At 39.5% G+C, this 13397-nt stretch overlaps 1 protein-coding gene across 2 annotated transcripts in view; it reads right to left on the bottom strand.

The window, feature by feature from the left end:
- TNFSF4 (tumor necrosis factor (ligand) superfamily, member 4) overlaps positions 1–13397 on the bottom strand; it is a 53390-nt gene that overhangs the window by 22091 nt on the left and 17902 nt on the right. The window contains exon 2 of one of the 2 annotated variants that reach the window (XM_012000414.1): positions 404–565. In XM_012000414.1, coding sequence (XP_011855804.1) covers positions 404–556 — 153 coding nt within the window. In that variant the 5' untranslated portion in view covers positions 557–565. Of the gene's footprint in view, positions 1–403; positions 694–13397 lie in introns of those variants that run through there. The other variant, XM_012000413.1, reaches the window with a different exon arrangement.

Genomic DNA, 13397 nt, shown 5'->3' with positions numbered 1-13397 from the left:
GAAAGTGGAACTGGTCTCTTTCTTATTTCCTTCTAATATTAATTGCCTGATCAAACACATTACTATCACAATGGGTAGATCAGGTATATCAGTGACTCAAAGCTTCAAAGTGACAGCTTATAAAGGGATACCAGGATTCTTGCACTGCAAAGAAAAAGAAAAAGATCTAAAAGCTGTGCCTCTGCCCTACCTCCACTCTGCCCTACCACTGCCACTGCTGAAAAGAAGGAAGGAAAGGAGAGACAGAAGGGCGTTTAACCACACTTTATGATTGCTGTGGGGAGGGGGAAAAAAAAAACTCAACACTTTTGGCATAAGATTATTTCCAAGCGACTGTTTGCGGCTGTTGCAGCTGCCATCAGCACGAGCTGGTGGGAAAACAGCGCCCAGTGGTGCATCTTACCTGAAGAGCAGAGAAGTGCAGGCAGATGTAGATGAAGCACAGGAGCAGCCCCAGTCCCTGAATTACAGAGGCCACCAGCAATAGCTTGTTCCTCTCGAATCTTGGCCTGGCTGCATTTCCCACATTCTCTTCCAGGGGTTGGACCCTTTCCATCTTCACAATCTGGGTAGAGGGAAAATGAAGATATGGAAAAGGGGAACCTGGGATAAAACTGATGTTTTCCCCACAAAGGAGGAGGTAAAGGCAAAACAAAGCCTATCAATCAGAAAATAGGCAAAGGTCCCAGGGCCAGAGATAAAAGGCGATTGAAAGAGCAAAGCGGACTCTCTCAGTTTTAACGCTGCAACTTTTGCAGGCAGGCGGGGGAACTTCTTTGTGACTAATCTGAATTTCCCCTTTACTTTCTTTCTTTTTTTTTTCCTCTGGGCTAACAGGGAGTTGTTTTTGTGACATTCCAGTTCTGATTTGAGTGACTGTGAAATGACAGTCATAAAAGTATGCTATTTTCTTAACTCATTGCACCAGTAACAAATTGTGGGTCACTTGGTAAAGATAAAAATCATCATCCGTTAATGTAGGAGCTCATATATACCTTCCCCAAGGTGTCTTAAATCATCGAATAGATTTAGGGGAAATGCTGGCCCAAGGTTCTTATCTGCACTTTACTATGTAACTAAACATTGAACCCCTCTTACAGATTCAGAAAGAAAGCACACACAGATCATCCTTGAATGAAAAAGATAAAACAAGAAAATAGGACAGTGGGTCATGCAGAAGTAAAGGAGTGAGATCCTTGGTTGTAGTCTATTGCATAGAAATAAACAAACTACCTTTTTGAAGCATTTACTATGTGTCAGACACTGTGTTAGATGGCCTTGCAATCTTTTTCTCATTTAACCCTTTGAGGCAAATTCAATAAAAAATTATATGATTAATTTTCTGCATACCAGAAAAGAAGCAGAAGGGTATCATTTTCCTCTTTCCTTCCACTTTACATTTTTCCCATACACAATTTTCCCATGAACGAACAAATGAATAGATGTAAATAAGCCTTGAAGATTATTTCTTTCTTTGAGGTCGTGACTGGCCTCAGAACTTGGAAAGTAAGAGTATTCTATCAATAGACACCAGATACCCTTTACCACTAAAATAAACAGTGAAATGAAATAAATGATAAAATTACTTATAATGTCAAGTTCAAATTGGCAAATATTTACCGAGTACATCATATGAGCCTGGCACTGTACTGGAAAGGGACGCTGGGGAAAAGCTGTTTAAGACAGAACTGTCTCTCTTTGTGGCCAAGTATGTCCCTCTGAGCTCCCCATAAGGCACCCAACAGATATGTAAAGAAAGGAGGGAGAAATATTTTGGATATTGACAGTATGAGCTGTTATACACCACTTCACAGAAAACATGGAAATGAGGCATATTTAAAAGAGAAAGTTTGTGGGAAATGTAAAGTACATTTATGACTACAGTATTAATAAATTAAAATATGAAATAATACCTTCCCTACAATAATTAAACCTTGCATTTCGAGAACATATTGGTCTTCAGAAATTTAAGTTTTATCTGAAAGATAAGGTAACTAAGGCTCAATATCATAGACTCCAAGCCAAAACTATAAATCAAGTCATATCTAAACATATTTGTCATAGTTATTCCTTTGAACAAAGCCTGTGTTACATACAGGGTGTGGAGAAAAAAGTTGAAGGAAAAATCAGTGCATAAAGCCCAATTTTTGTGTGATAGTTAATCATAAAAGAATATTAAAATCACTATTTACTCATCAATTTTTAAAAAATGACTAAGAGTCAAAGCAAAAAAAAAAAAAAGCCATAAATACTACTGGAAACAAGGAATAAACTGAAAAAGTAGTAAAAACTATGCCTGCTGAAAATCATAGATAACACTTTTAAATTACTGTCAAGAGAATGAAAAAAAATAAACATTTACCATGCACACACTTGTGCCTTAAGCAGCATTTCTTCTCACTGTTAATATCATGGCTCCGAGGAAGAAAAATCTTTGCACAGAGTCATCTCTACCCACATTTAGGCTAACACTTTGATGACACACCTCTCATTTTTATTGTCTTGTCATCCTACTACCATATTTTGCCTAGTTGTAATTTTTGTTGATGTTTAAGTGATATTTCACACTTAATTGTCTCTTTTTATTGAACACGTTTTCACAGTTCTTCACATTCTTTGTGGGAAGAGATACACACACACACACACACACACACACACACACACACAAATCAGGCTGGAAGTTTCAGGCACAACGTTTTGATAGACTATCTAGGCATTCCAAAGTTCATCATTGGGCTGGTCTAGCATTTTAACAAATGAAATCACTATTAGAGTTATCATTGCTGACCTTTCAGTCTCAGGCACATGGGCAGAGTCCTCCATCTTCAAACAATTTTTCAAAAAACAAAGTTTAATTGTTTTTAAAGGGGTCGGAGACGTTACTAAATCTATGGGCAATTTTTTTTCATTTGTATTTATTTATTTATTTATTTATTTATTTTAGAGACAGGGTCTTGCTCTGTTGCCCAGGCTGGAGTACAGTAGCATAGTCACAGCTCACTGTAATCCAGAACTCCTGGGCTTGAGAGATCCTCCTGCCTCAGCCTCCCAAGTAGGTAGGACTATAGACAAGCAACACTAGGTCTGGCTAATTTTTTTTTTATTATTTCTTGTAGAGACTCGCTATGTTTCCCAGGCTGGTTACAAACTGCTAGCCTCAAGCAATCCTCCTGCCTTGGCCTCCCAAAGCACTGGGTTTATAGGCATGAGCCACCAAGCCTGGCGGCAATTTTTCTTAAAGTATCTCACCAATATTAAATACATTAGCACACCAGAACAAATCAGCCTTAAAATAAAGCCACAGGATGCAAAATAAACCACAGTAATTATCTTCCCATAGATCATTAACCTCCTAAATGAATAGCCATTTCAAGACTACAGAAAATATGGAAAAGAAAAGGGCTTTGACCACTCGCAAGATACCTCATGTTCAGAAAGAAGCAAAAAACATTTGAATTTTTATTTATTTATTTATTTATTTACTTTTGGTTTGAGGGTTTTGTTGTTGTTTGGAATTTTTGGTGTCTGGGTTTTGGTTTTGGGGTTTTTTGGTGATAAAAAATATATATTTTTCATTGATCTCTAAGTCAGGTTTTCATTTGTCCATTCAACAAGACTGAGCCAAATACTAGAGGAAAAGACAGGAACAAAACACATTTTTAGTCCTCAGGGAGGTCACAGACAGGAAAGCAGAACGTCCACAGCCTGGAAAGTTCTGTGTCCTAGGTATCAGTGCAGGAGGGAAGGGTGCAGGGTGACAGGTGCTAATCTATACTGGAATTAGGACAGGAACAGCTTCCTGGAGATGAATCAAGTCAATCTGGGAGAAACGAGAAGCAGTCTGGCCGTCTGGGGCACTGGGGAGGGGCAGTGGCCGTTGGGCCAGCAGTGAGGGCAGTGGAGCCTGTTTGTGCAGTGTCAGTTCAGGGAACTACAGCTGAAGAGGAAGATGGTGAAGGAGAGTGCCTGCTGGAGAAGAGGCTGAGAAGAAGTTGTCGTAAATGGACTTTTGTTACAAGTTAAGAACTTTGGACTTCATACTGCAGGCACTGGAGAAACACGGAGAGGTTTGAAGCAGAATGTGATATGATTACATTTCAGAATTTAAAAAAAAAAAAATCACTCTGACTGAGGGAAATAGAAATGGCAGGTACTTCAGGAAACAATTCTAGGGGGTAGAAAAGAGAGAGGGATGGCAAGGCAGAATCAAGTTGGCCAACTGGGAGACATTTCCGAGGTGCTCCGTGCCAGCTGAGGGAATGAATGAGATCTAAAATTCCACCTCTGCAGTCAGCTCTCTAAGCCCTCCATCCTGATACGAGAGGTTTCCTCCAGCAGGAAGGGAGACACTTATCCCACAAAGGTCAACTTTGCTTGCTTCCCAAGCCCTGAACAAAGGGCTGTGCTCATTTAAATGAAGGCTCTTTTTCTAATTTATAAACCCATAGGGGGTGCCTTGTTCTAAAACACATAAAGACAGTGGTATAAGCTAGGGACCTTGAGTTTGCAATGACTCAAGTGAGAAATAAGGTCCTAAACTAAAGCAGGGAGGATGCCAGAGTAGAAGACACTTACACTGGCTCTTCATTCACCAGACATTGTGAGAGTGTACTCAGTGCCAATCTCTGAGCACGCACGGAGTCATAGATAAGCTCTGCCCTGGGACGAGTGATAGAGTGATGTGGGAGGTGATGGAAACAAATGCATTTTCTAATGTCAAAATATGATTTGTAATCTGCCTTCTCAACCTACTCCTGATCCTAATGTCACTGTCCTGAGTAATGGTTTTTGTACTCCAGGACCTCAAAATCCAAAAATCGACTTTGAATCATCCTTGTTCCCAGTCACCAAGCTTTGTAGGCTAGCCCTGCAATGCAGCTTATTCTTTCCTCCTCTTTGTCATTCCTATTGCTTCTAATCCAAATTCTTATTACTCCTCACTTGAGCTCCTGCAGTCAGCTCTCCAAGTCCTTCCTCCTGGCACAGGTTTCCTCTTGCAGGAGCTCCAAGTTTTCCTTCCAAACTTATCTCCCTCTATTTTCTGATTATTTCTAATATGCACTCTGTCTCAAACAACCTTACCCTCCACCTCTGACTATCAAAACCCTACACATTACACACTTCCCCATGAAGGGCTGTCCTGTGACGTAGTGAGCTTACTGTGTTCTAAAAGTGCTAAACAAAAATCTTGAAGAAATTCTGTTCAGAGAATTCTAGCATTAAGTAGAGGGTTGATAGGATCAGTAGTTCCCAAAGCCTAGTTTATCATCTGAATCACTAGGAGAACTTTTTAATGATTCTGACTCCTAATTCCTTCACTCACGAAATTCTGATTCCGGCCGGGCGCAGTGGCTCAAGCCTATAATCCCAGCGCTTTGGGAGGCCGAGACGGGGGATTGCGAGGTCAGGAGATCGAGACCATCCTGGCTAACACAGTGAAACCCCGTCTCTACTAAAAAATACAAAAAATTAGCCGGGCGAGGTGGCGGGCGCTTGTAGTCCCAGCTACTCGGGAGGCTGAGGCAGGAGAATGGCGTAAACCCGGGAGGCGGAGCTTGCAGTGAGCCGCGATCCGGCCACTGCACTCCAGCCTGGGCGACAGAGCAAGACTCTGTCTCAAAAAAAAAAAAAAGAAAAAAAAAAAGAAAAAAAAAGAAATTCTGATTCCGTGGGTGTCTTAGTCTATTTTGTATTGCTATGAAGGAATACACAAGGCTGGGTAACTTATAAGGAAAAAGGGTTTATTTGGCTCACAATTCTGACGGCTGCAACATTCAAGGTTGAACATTTGCATCTCGTGAGGGCCTCATGGTGCTTCTACTCATAGCAGAAGGTAAAAGTGAGCTGGAGTGTGGAGATATCACCAAGAGAGAAAGCAAGATACAAGAGGGAGATGCCAGGCTCTCTTTAACAACCAGTTCTTGCAGGAACTAATACAGTGAGAACTCACTCACTCCAAAAGGAGGGCATTAATCTATTCATGAGAGACCTGCTTTCATGACCCAAACACTTTCCATTAGGACCCACTTCCAGTACTGGAGCTCAAATTTCAACATAAGGCTTGGAGGGGACAAACATCAAAACTATAGCACTAGGTTTGGAATGATGTCTTTTGAAGCCATATTTCTAAAACAGTCCATAAGACTCAGACTTGTGAATCTCCCTAAATGACCACTTAAGGTCTCTTTCACCATTACTTTCTATGATAGGAAACCTCATCCTATTTCCCAGAAGAATGCAGCTGTTTTCACCTCTGTGTTGAGAGCATTTATTATGCTCTGTTTCGTCTTGTAATTATTTAAATCTATTTCACGGGGAGGAGGGAGGAGGTGGAAATGGTTAATGGATACAAAAAAAAGAAAAAAGAAAGAATCAAAAGACCTACTATTTGGTAGCACAATAGGGTGACTATAGTCAATAATAAATTAATTGTATATTTTTAAATAATTTATAGAATGTAATTGGATTGTTTGTAGTTCAAAGGATAAATGCTTGAGGGGATGGATATCCCATTCTCTGTGATGAACTTATTTCACATTGCATGTCTGTATCAAAATAGCTCACATACCCCATAAATACATATACCTACTATGTATCCGCAATTTTTTAAATTAATTTAAAACTTTTAAAAATAAAAAATAAAATAAAAATAAAATTTCAAAAATACACATAAATAAATAAATCTATTTTAATCTCCCCCATGATGTTGCAAGTTCCTGAGGTTAGGAGTCCTATATTGTACTCTCACAGGGCCAAACTGAACTTGCTTGTAATAGAGCTGAAACACACTGTTCACAGGAGCAGAAATAATGAGAGTCTAAACAATACTGAAAACAGCACTATTAAATACAGAAGTCTCCTGGTGGCTGGACTTTGATCTTAGAGTTGAAAGATTAGCAAACCTGAAATGTGTACTTTTCATTGAAACCGGATGCACACCATTAGTTGAAATACAAATGTGAACTCGTGTGATGATATTCCATCTGGGTTTCAGACTCATTAGTCTCTCACTTGTCAACCCCTTTTCTTCTGGTGCCAATTTTCCCTTTCATTCTTCATGTTGCTTAGTATTTTTTTTTAAATCTTGACCACTGGCAGTTATTTTGGGGCATGATGACAGATTCTAAAACTTAGCGGCACAAAACAGCTACTGAAATTTTTCTCTGTATGGAACTATACCCACGATGTACCACACCATTATAGAAAGCAAATATCTAGACAGACTTTTGACACACAAAAAAATTACATTTTAAATCGTGTATTTAAAATGTGTGCAATGCCAAGAACATGTAAAAATCTATAAGTACGTTTTTCAACTCACAATAGGATATCAGCAATTTTCTTTTTCAAAAAATCAACTTTATTAAAATATAATTTCAGACAATAAATCTCATTATTTAAAGTGTACAATTAGATGAGCTTTCGCAATTGTAGACACTCATGAAACCAACACAATCAAGATAAAGAAACTTAATTCATCTTCAAAAGATAATTTTCTTTAAATAGAAATCATTCCAAAAGCAAATCTATACTGAATACATGAGACACTAATCTCCTCTTCTTTTCAAAATAAATTCAATCGAGTATAAATTGGAATTAGCATAAACCTATGTTTCTCAACTGAGGGTAGATTTGCAATCTACCTAGGGGTCATTTGAAAATATTTAGAGATGTTTTTGTTAATCTGGATTGGGGGTAGGGTGCTACTAGTATCTAGTGGATAGAGGCTGGAGATGTTAATAAATATTCCACTCAGAATACCTCACCACCATCAACAACAAAAGACTATCAGCCCCAAATGTCAAGAGTTCTGAGGTTGAGAAACCCTGATTTGGATACATCCATGCCCATAACTGATTAGGAATGAGGCAATACAATATTCACTCTCTGAGTTTTTGCATATGCTGATTGTGCTGTCTGAAACACCTCTCCACTCCTCAGCAACCATCCTATGAGGAGGGTACTATTTTTCTCCCCATTTTACAGAACTGAGGCTTAGAGAGATGAACTATCTTGGCCAAGGTCACACACTTAGCACATGGCAGGGCTGGTATCCAAATCCAGCTTTGTTTACTCTAGAGCCTGTTCTTAAACTGTGTGTGATACTATTGATCTTTTTACATGAAATACAAGTTCTGTGTGTGGCCTAGATGCCTAGTAACAATTTATCTAAGCAGATCTTAATATGCCAAATGCACACAGCTACTAATCCAGTAAGAAAAAAATAACTTCTTCCTGTCAATTCAATCAAGGATGTTCAATCTTTTGGCTTCTCTGGGCAACATTGGAAAAAGAAGAATTGTCTTGGGCTACACATAAAATACAATAACACTAGTGATAGCTACTGAGCTAAAAAGAATCTCATAATGTTTTAAGAAAATTTACAAATTTGTGTTGGGCTGCATCGAAAGCCATCCTGGGCCACATGTGGACCACAGGCCGCGGGTTGAACAAACTTAAATTAGATCTTTTCTTTTCAGATTATTGATGAATGGGAGTAGATCTTCCATTTATTGTGTGCTTTCTCTGTGTCAAGCACAAAAGCTTTCTTTCATTCAATCCTCCTGGGAACACTCTGCCTGATTACTAACCACATCTTTAACACAAGGAACCAGAATATCAGGGTAACCTAACCACAACAGCTTTGGGAGTTAAACCAAGATCATCTGGGTTTGTCTGCTTGTTTAACGGTACCAAACCACTCACTTGGTGTGATGGCCTGAATGTTTATGTTCCTGCAACCCCCACCCCAAATTCATGTGTTGAAGCCCTACTTCCAATGTGATTGTATTTGGAGATGGGGCTTTTGGAAAGTAATTGAGTCATGAGGGCAGGGCCCTGGTCTGATGGAATTTAGAGCCTTTATAAGAAAACACACCAGAGAACTTGAGCCATCTCTCTCTCCACCACGTGAGGACACAGCAAGAAGGTGGCCATCTGCAAGCCAAGAAAAGAACCCTCACCAGAACCCAACCATGTCGGTAGCCTGACCCAGAGTTCCAGCCTCCAGAACTGTGAGAAAATAAATTGTTGTTTAAGCACCCACACTATGGTTGTCTTATGGCAGCCTAAGCAGACTAAGATAGACGGAAATTATAAAATGGTACCAAAAGAGCATTGCTTCTTGAAGTTTCTCTACCTTTCTCTAAATTCTTCTGTGCTGACATGAATTTTATCCTCTGCGGTAACAAAAGTTTTACCTATCATTCTCTATGATAACATGAATTTTATTCTGTTATCTTCAATGTCCTTATAAGAATCTCTATTCCTAAATGTCTTTCCTATTTTGGAACTAGAATAAAATAGTCTATGTAATACACCAAGCAGCATGTCTAGACAAAGTAGGCCTAAGTAAATATTATGGTGTTGCAAAACAAAACAAAACAAACAAACAAACAAAAAAACCTGTAAGCCTTTTTAGCGTTTTTTCTTTCACTAACATATGTTGCATTAAACACCTCTTAAAGCTTTCTTCAGGTGCAATCAGCAATCATCAATATCCTTATCCCAATCATAGCATGAGAAACTGAACCCCAGTGAGCTCGTTTTAAAATTGCCCCAAATCTTCAATGGGATTTACCTCTTGGGGTTGCTCTAGGGTTTGTATGGGACAATGTTGACACCATTAGCATTGTCTTACAAATAGAAAGTGCACAATAATTACGGTAAGTGTGGTCTGTGGTCTGTGTCCACAAATGGCTGCATCCGCGTCACTCAGGAGCTTGTTAGAAAAGCAGAATCCCAGGCCCCACCCCAGACCTATCAAATCAAAATCCCTGTTTTAAAAAGATTTGCATCCACATGAAATTTGAAAAGCACTTAGTTAAATCATTAACAGAAAGAGTGAGTGGATAAAGACTCAGAAGACTAAGGGCAGATCCCTGATAAGACACTAGAAACGTTCTTCCATAACAACATCTTACATCTTAAAACGTATGTGAGCTTTGGCTAAGCCCCATCCTCACCCTAGGCATCAGCAGGGTAGGAATCCCCTTACATGGGCATCTACCCTCATCTATGCACCCAATTCATCCCCTTAATTCCCTTCTTTCTCCAGCCCAGGGGATCTTTACAGCATCAGGGGACCAGAAAGCTTTCCGCTTACTCATCAAACATTTTCTGCTCCCCTTTAGGACTGAGCTTTTGAAACTCTAAAGTCAAGAGAATCTTTCTTTCTGCTTTGCGCCACCACATTCCTTCCCCCAAAGGTAATGAACATAGGCAAGTTAACTAAATGGGGCCAGGAAATAAAAGGAAATAGCTAGGGAAAAAAATAAGTTATTAATTTCAAAATAGTGCCCTGCCACATAAAGAACCACATAAAATGGTTCCTTATGATCACAGACGGATGGAGAGACATATAGCAATGAGCCGTGATTTTCTCTCTTTCTCTTTTTGAAGGTAGTATTCCCTATCTCCACACTCATTACCACTGTATACAGTTTGTTCACCCCTTTCTGCCCCCTTAAGCTGTGGTCAGAAGTCTTTGGGGTGTGTCCTTTCTGCAAATATCACACATACACAAACATACACACAAAAAAAGAGAAAACCTCTGCAGCTTTCTACAAATTGGCTCAAGGAATTCCTGTAGACCTTTCCTTCCTATAATGTGCCATGTTCCCTGGTGTTTTCTGCTGTTCTTACCCTTATTCTTCCTATACTGGCTCAAACTCGCCCTGGTTATATTTGGAAGAGATCTCAACTTTCTGCTTCATCACTGACCCAGAAATCCCAAAGGATGTCCTTATAGGAATTGCCCAAGCTCCAGATCCCAAAAATCCCTCTCCCCAGTGTTTAGGCCTGTTTCTTACCACACCATTTCCCATCTACTCCGGACTCACTTTGGGGAAGAATAATTACACTCTTCTCTTAGCACAGACCATAGTCTGCACTGTGTCAGGGTTATGCATGTATGTGCTTGTCTCCCCTTGGTGGAGAAACTCCAAGCCCCATTCATCTTCATATTCTCCTGTTTGTTCCAGCACTAATCCATAGCTGTGCTCAACACATGAACAGAATTAGACTGGATTGTGGGGTGAAGTTTTATTCAGAGTTCCCTCTTTCCTTCTGCCCCCTCAGCTCCCCACTGTTCTCTGATCCTACCTTGATTTTATTTTTGACACTCTGGGCAAAAGTCAGATCTGTATGCAAATAAAAGCATTACTATTTCTAATTAAGCAAGTTACTTAGCTTCCTATCCTTCATTTACTCATCTATAAATGATAGATAAATAAGTATAGGTAGAAGGCACACACAGAGAGAAACCATGTCTGATACATATTAGCATTCAATAATTGTTAGTTATCATTATTGTAGCTTAAAATTGAACATGATGAGAGCATTTATACCATGGAAATTGGTAAACATGGTAAACATTATAAATTTTTTCAGAGAGCTGCTTTACCAGCAAATGATTAGGCTAGTGCCACATATCTAAATGATAATATTTTGGATCTATTATGGTAAATAAACACTATTACAATTAATTTTATCTGTTCCTTTTTTTTTTTTATTTTTGATTGACTACTACAAAACAAAATTTTCTGAGACAAGGTCTCACTCTGTTGCCCAGGCTGGAGTGGCATAATCACAGCTCACTGTAGCCTTGAACTCCTGGGCCTAAGCATCCTCCCACCTCAGCCTCCCGAGTAGCTGGGACACAGGAACGTGCCATGTACAGCTAATTTTTTTATTCTTGGTAGGGACAGGGTCTCCCTATGTTGCCCAGACTGATCTCGAACTCAAGCAATCCTCCCGCCTCAGCCTGCCAAAGTGTTGGGATTATAGGCATGAACCACTATTCCCAGCTGAAATTTTTAAATTACCTTGTGATATTTGAATTGGACAGTGCTGGGCTAGATAGACCCTAACACACATGGTAGGATAATGATGTCACACCCCTCAGTGTGGTTCCCCAGGTATTTCTGGGAGTACCAAGAAATGCTCACATGATCCACAAATTGGTCCAGGCTGATACTTGTCATCTCTGTCAGCTGTTCTCTCTCTGAACTGTTGTTGTTCTTGAATCTTCAGGTCCCTCCCATGATCTAATCGCTGTGATATTCCACACTGACCTCTCTATTTTCTTGTTCCTATGTGCTGTGGTTTAGGTCTGCTCCACAGGCACTAGAAATGACTACTCTCAGCACCCAAGAGCTCAGTACACCCTTTCAAGGGCCACTGCCCAGTTCCTCACAGCTTTCAGATGGCAGTGGGAAAGGCAACTCAGTGCCCATCAATGAAAAAATTCCCAAGGCTTCCTATACTCAGAAGCCCCCTCTCCTTTTACACTCTCTCTTCAGTTACTATGACCCAGTCTTCTATCCCTGCCCCAGATATGAGGAACAAAATTCCCCTAAAATTAAAAAAAAAAAAAAATCCCTACTTCTAACCCTTACATTACATCGAAGCTCCTCTATAATGTGTAAAATGTGGCATTTGGTTATTTCCAACTTAGCAAATACATATAAATTACTTTTTTCATTGATCTCTTAGTTACTGCTTAGAAAAATAAAAGACAGAAACATGTATTCATTTTCTTTTATTACTTGTATAGGAGATTGGTTAATACTAAAAACTTATGTAAGCCATAAGAAACATGAAATATATGTAATAGATTACATGCTAAACTGAGAAAGTCTCAAGTAATCACAAATTAGTCCCTTTCTAACCTCCTCGCACCTTCCCATTCCCACCAAAAGAACTTTAGCTGCAGAAACCATCATTCTCAGCAAACTATCACAAGAACAGAAAACCAAACACCGCATGTTCTCACTCATAGGTGGGAATTGAACAATGAGATCACTTGGACTCGGGAAGGGGAACATCACACAGCGGGGCCTATTATGGGGAGTGGGGACAGGGGAGGGATGGCATTGGGAGTTATACCTGATGTAAATGACGAGTTGATGGGTGCTGAAGAGTTGATGGGTGCAGCACACCAACATGGCACAGGTATACATATGTAACAAACCTGCACGTTGTGCACATGTACCCTAGAACTTAAAGTATAATAATAATAATTTAAAAAAAGAACTTTAGCTGCATAATTTCCCTCGGGAATAGGGTTGGACAGAAGATGGGAGCCAATTGCCAATTGTATTATATTCAAATTCTTTTTTTTTTCATGGAAAACCCTCTTGTTTATTTGATTAAACAAAAATAAAATAAGCTGCATAGGAAAAAAATTTAAAGTCCAAAGAGACACCAACTTTGTTTTAAGGCTGTAGTAGCTGATACAGCATCTCCTTGCTACCTTCTCCAGTCTTCTCTGTGGACCACAGCAATACATTCAGAAGCCTGTTAGCTAACACAGGAGTTTTTGAACGCTTTTTCATTGGTTAAATTCTTTATCACTGCATAAGGATGGTTATCTCGAGGTTTTTATTGACTTAAAT

The sequence above is a fragment of the Mandrillus leucophaeus genome, unplaced genomic scaffold (assembly GCF_000951045.1).
Source record: "Mandrillus leucophaeus isolate KB7577 unplaced genomic scaffold, Mleu.le_1.0 Scaffold629, whole genome shotgun sequence".
Lineage (NCBI taxonomy): Eukaryota > Metazoa > Chordata > Mammalia > Primates > Cercopithecidae > Mandrillus > Mandrillus leucophaeus.
This window is presented reverse-complemented; position numbering and strand designations above follow the sequence as displayed.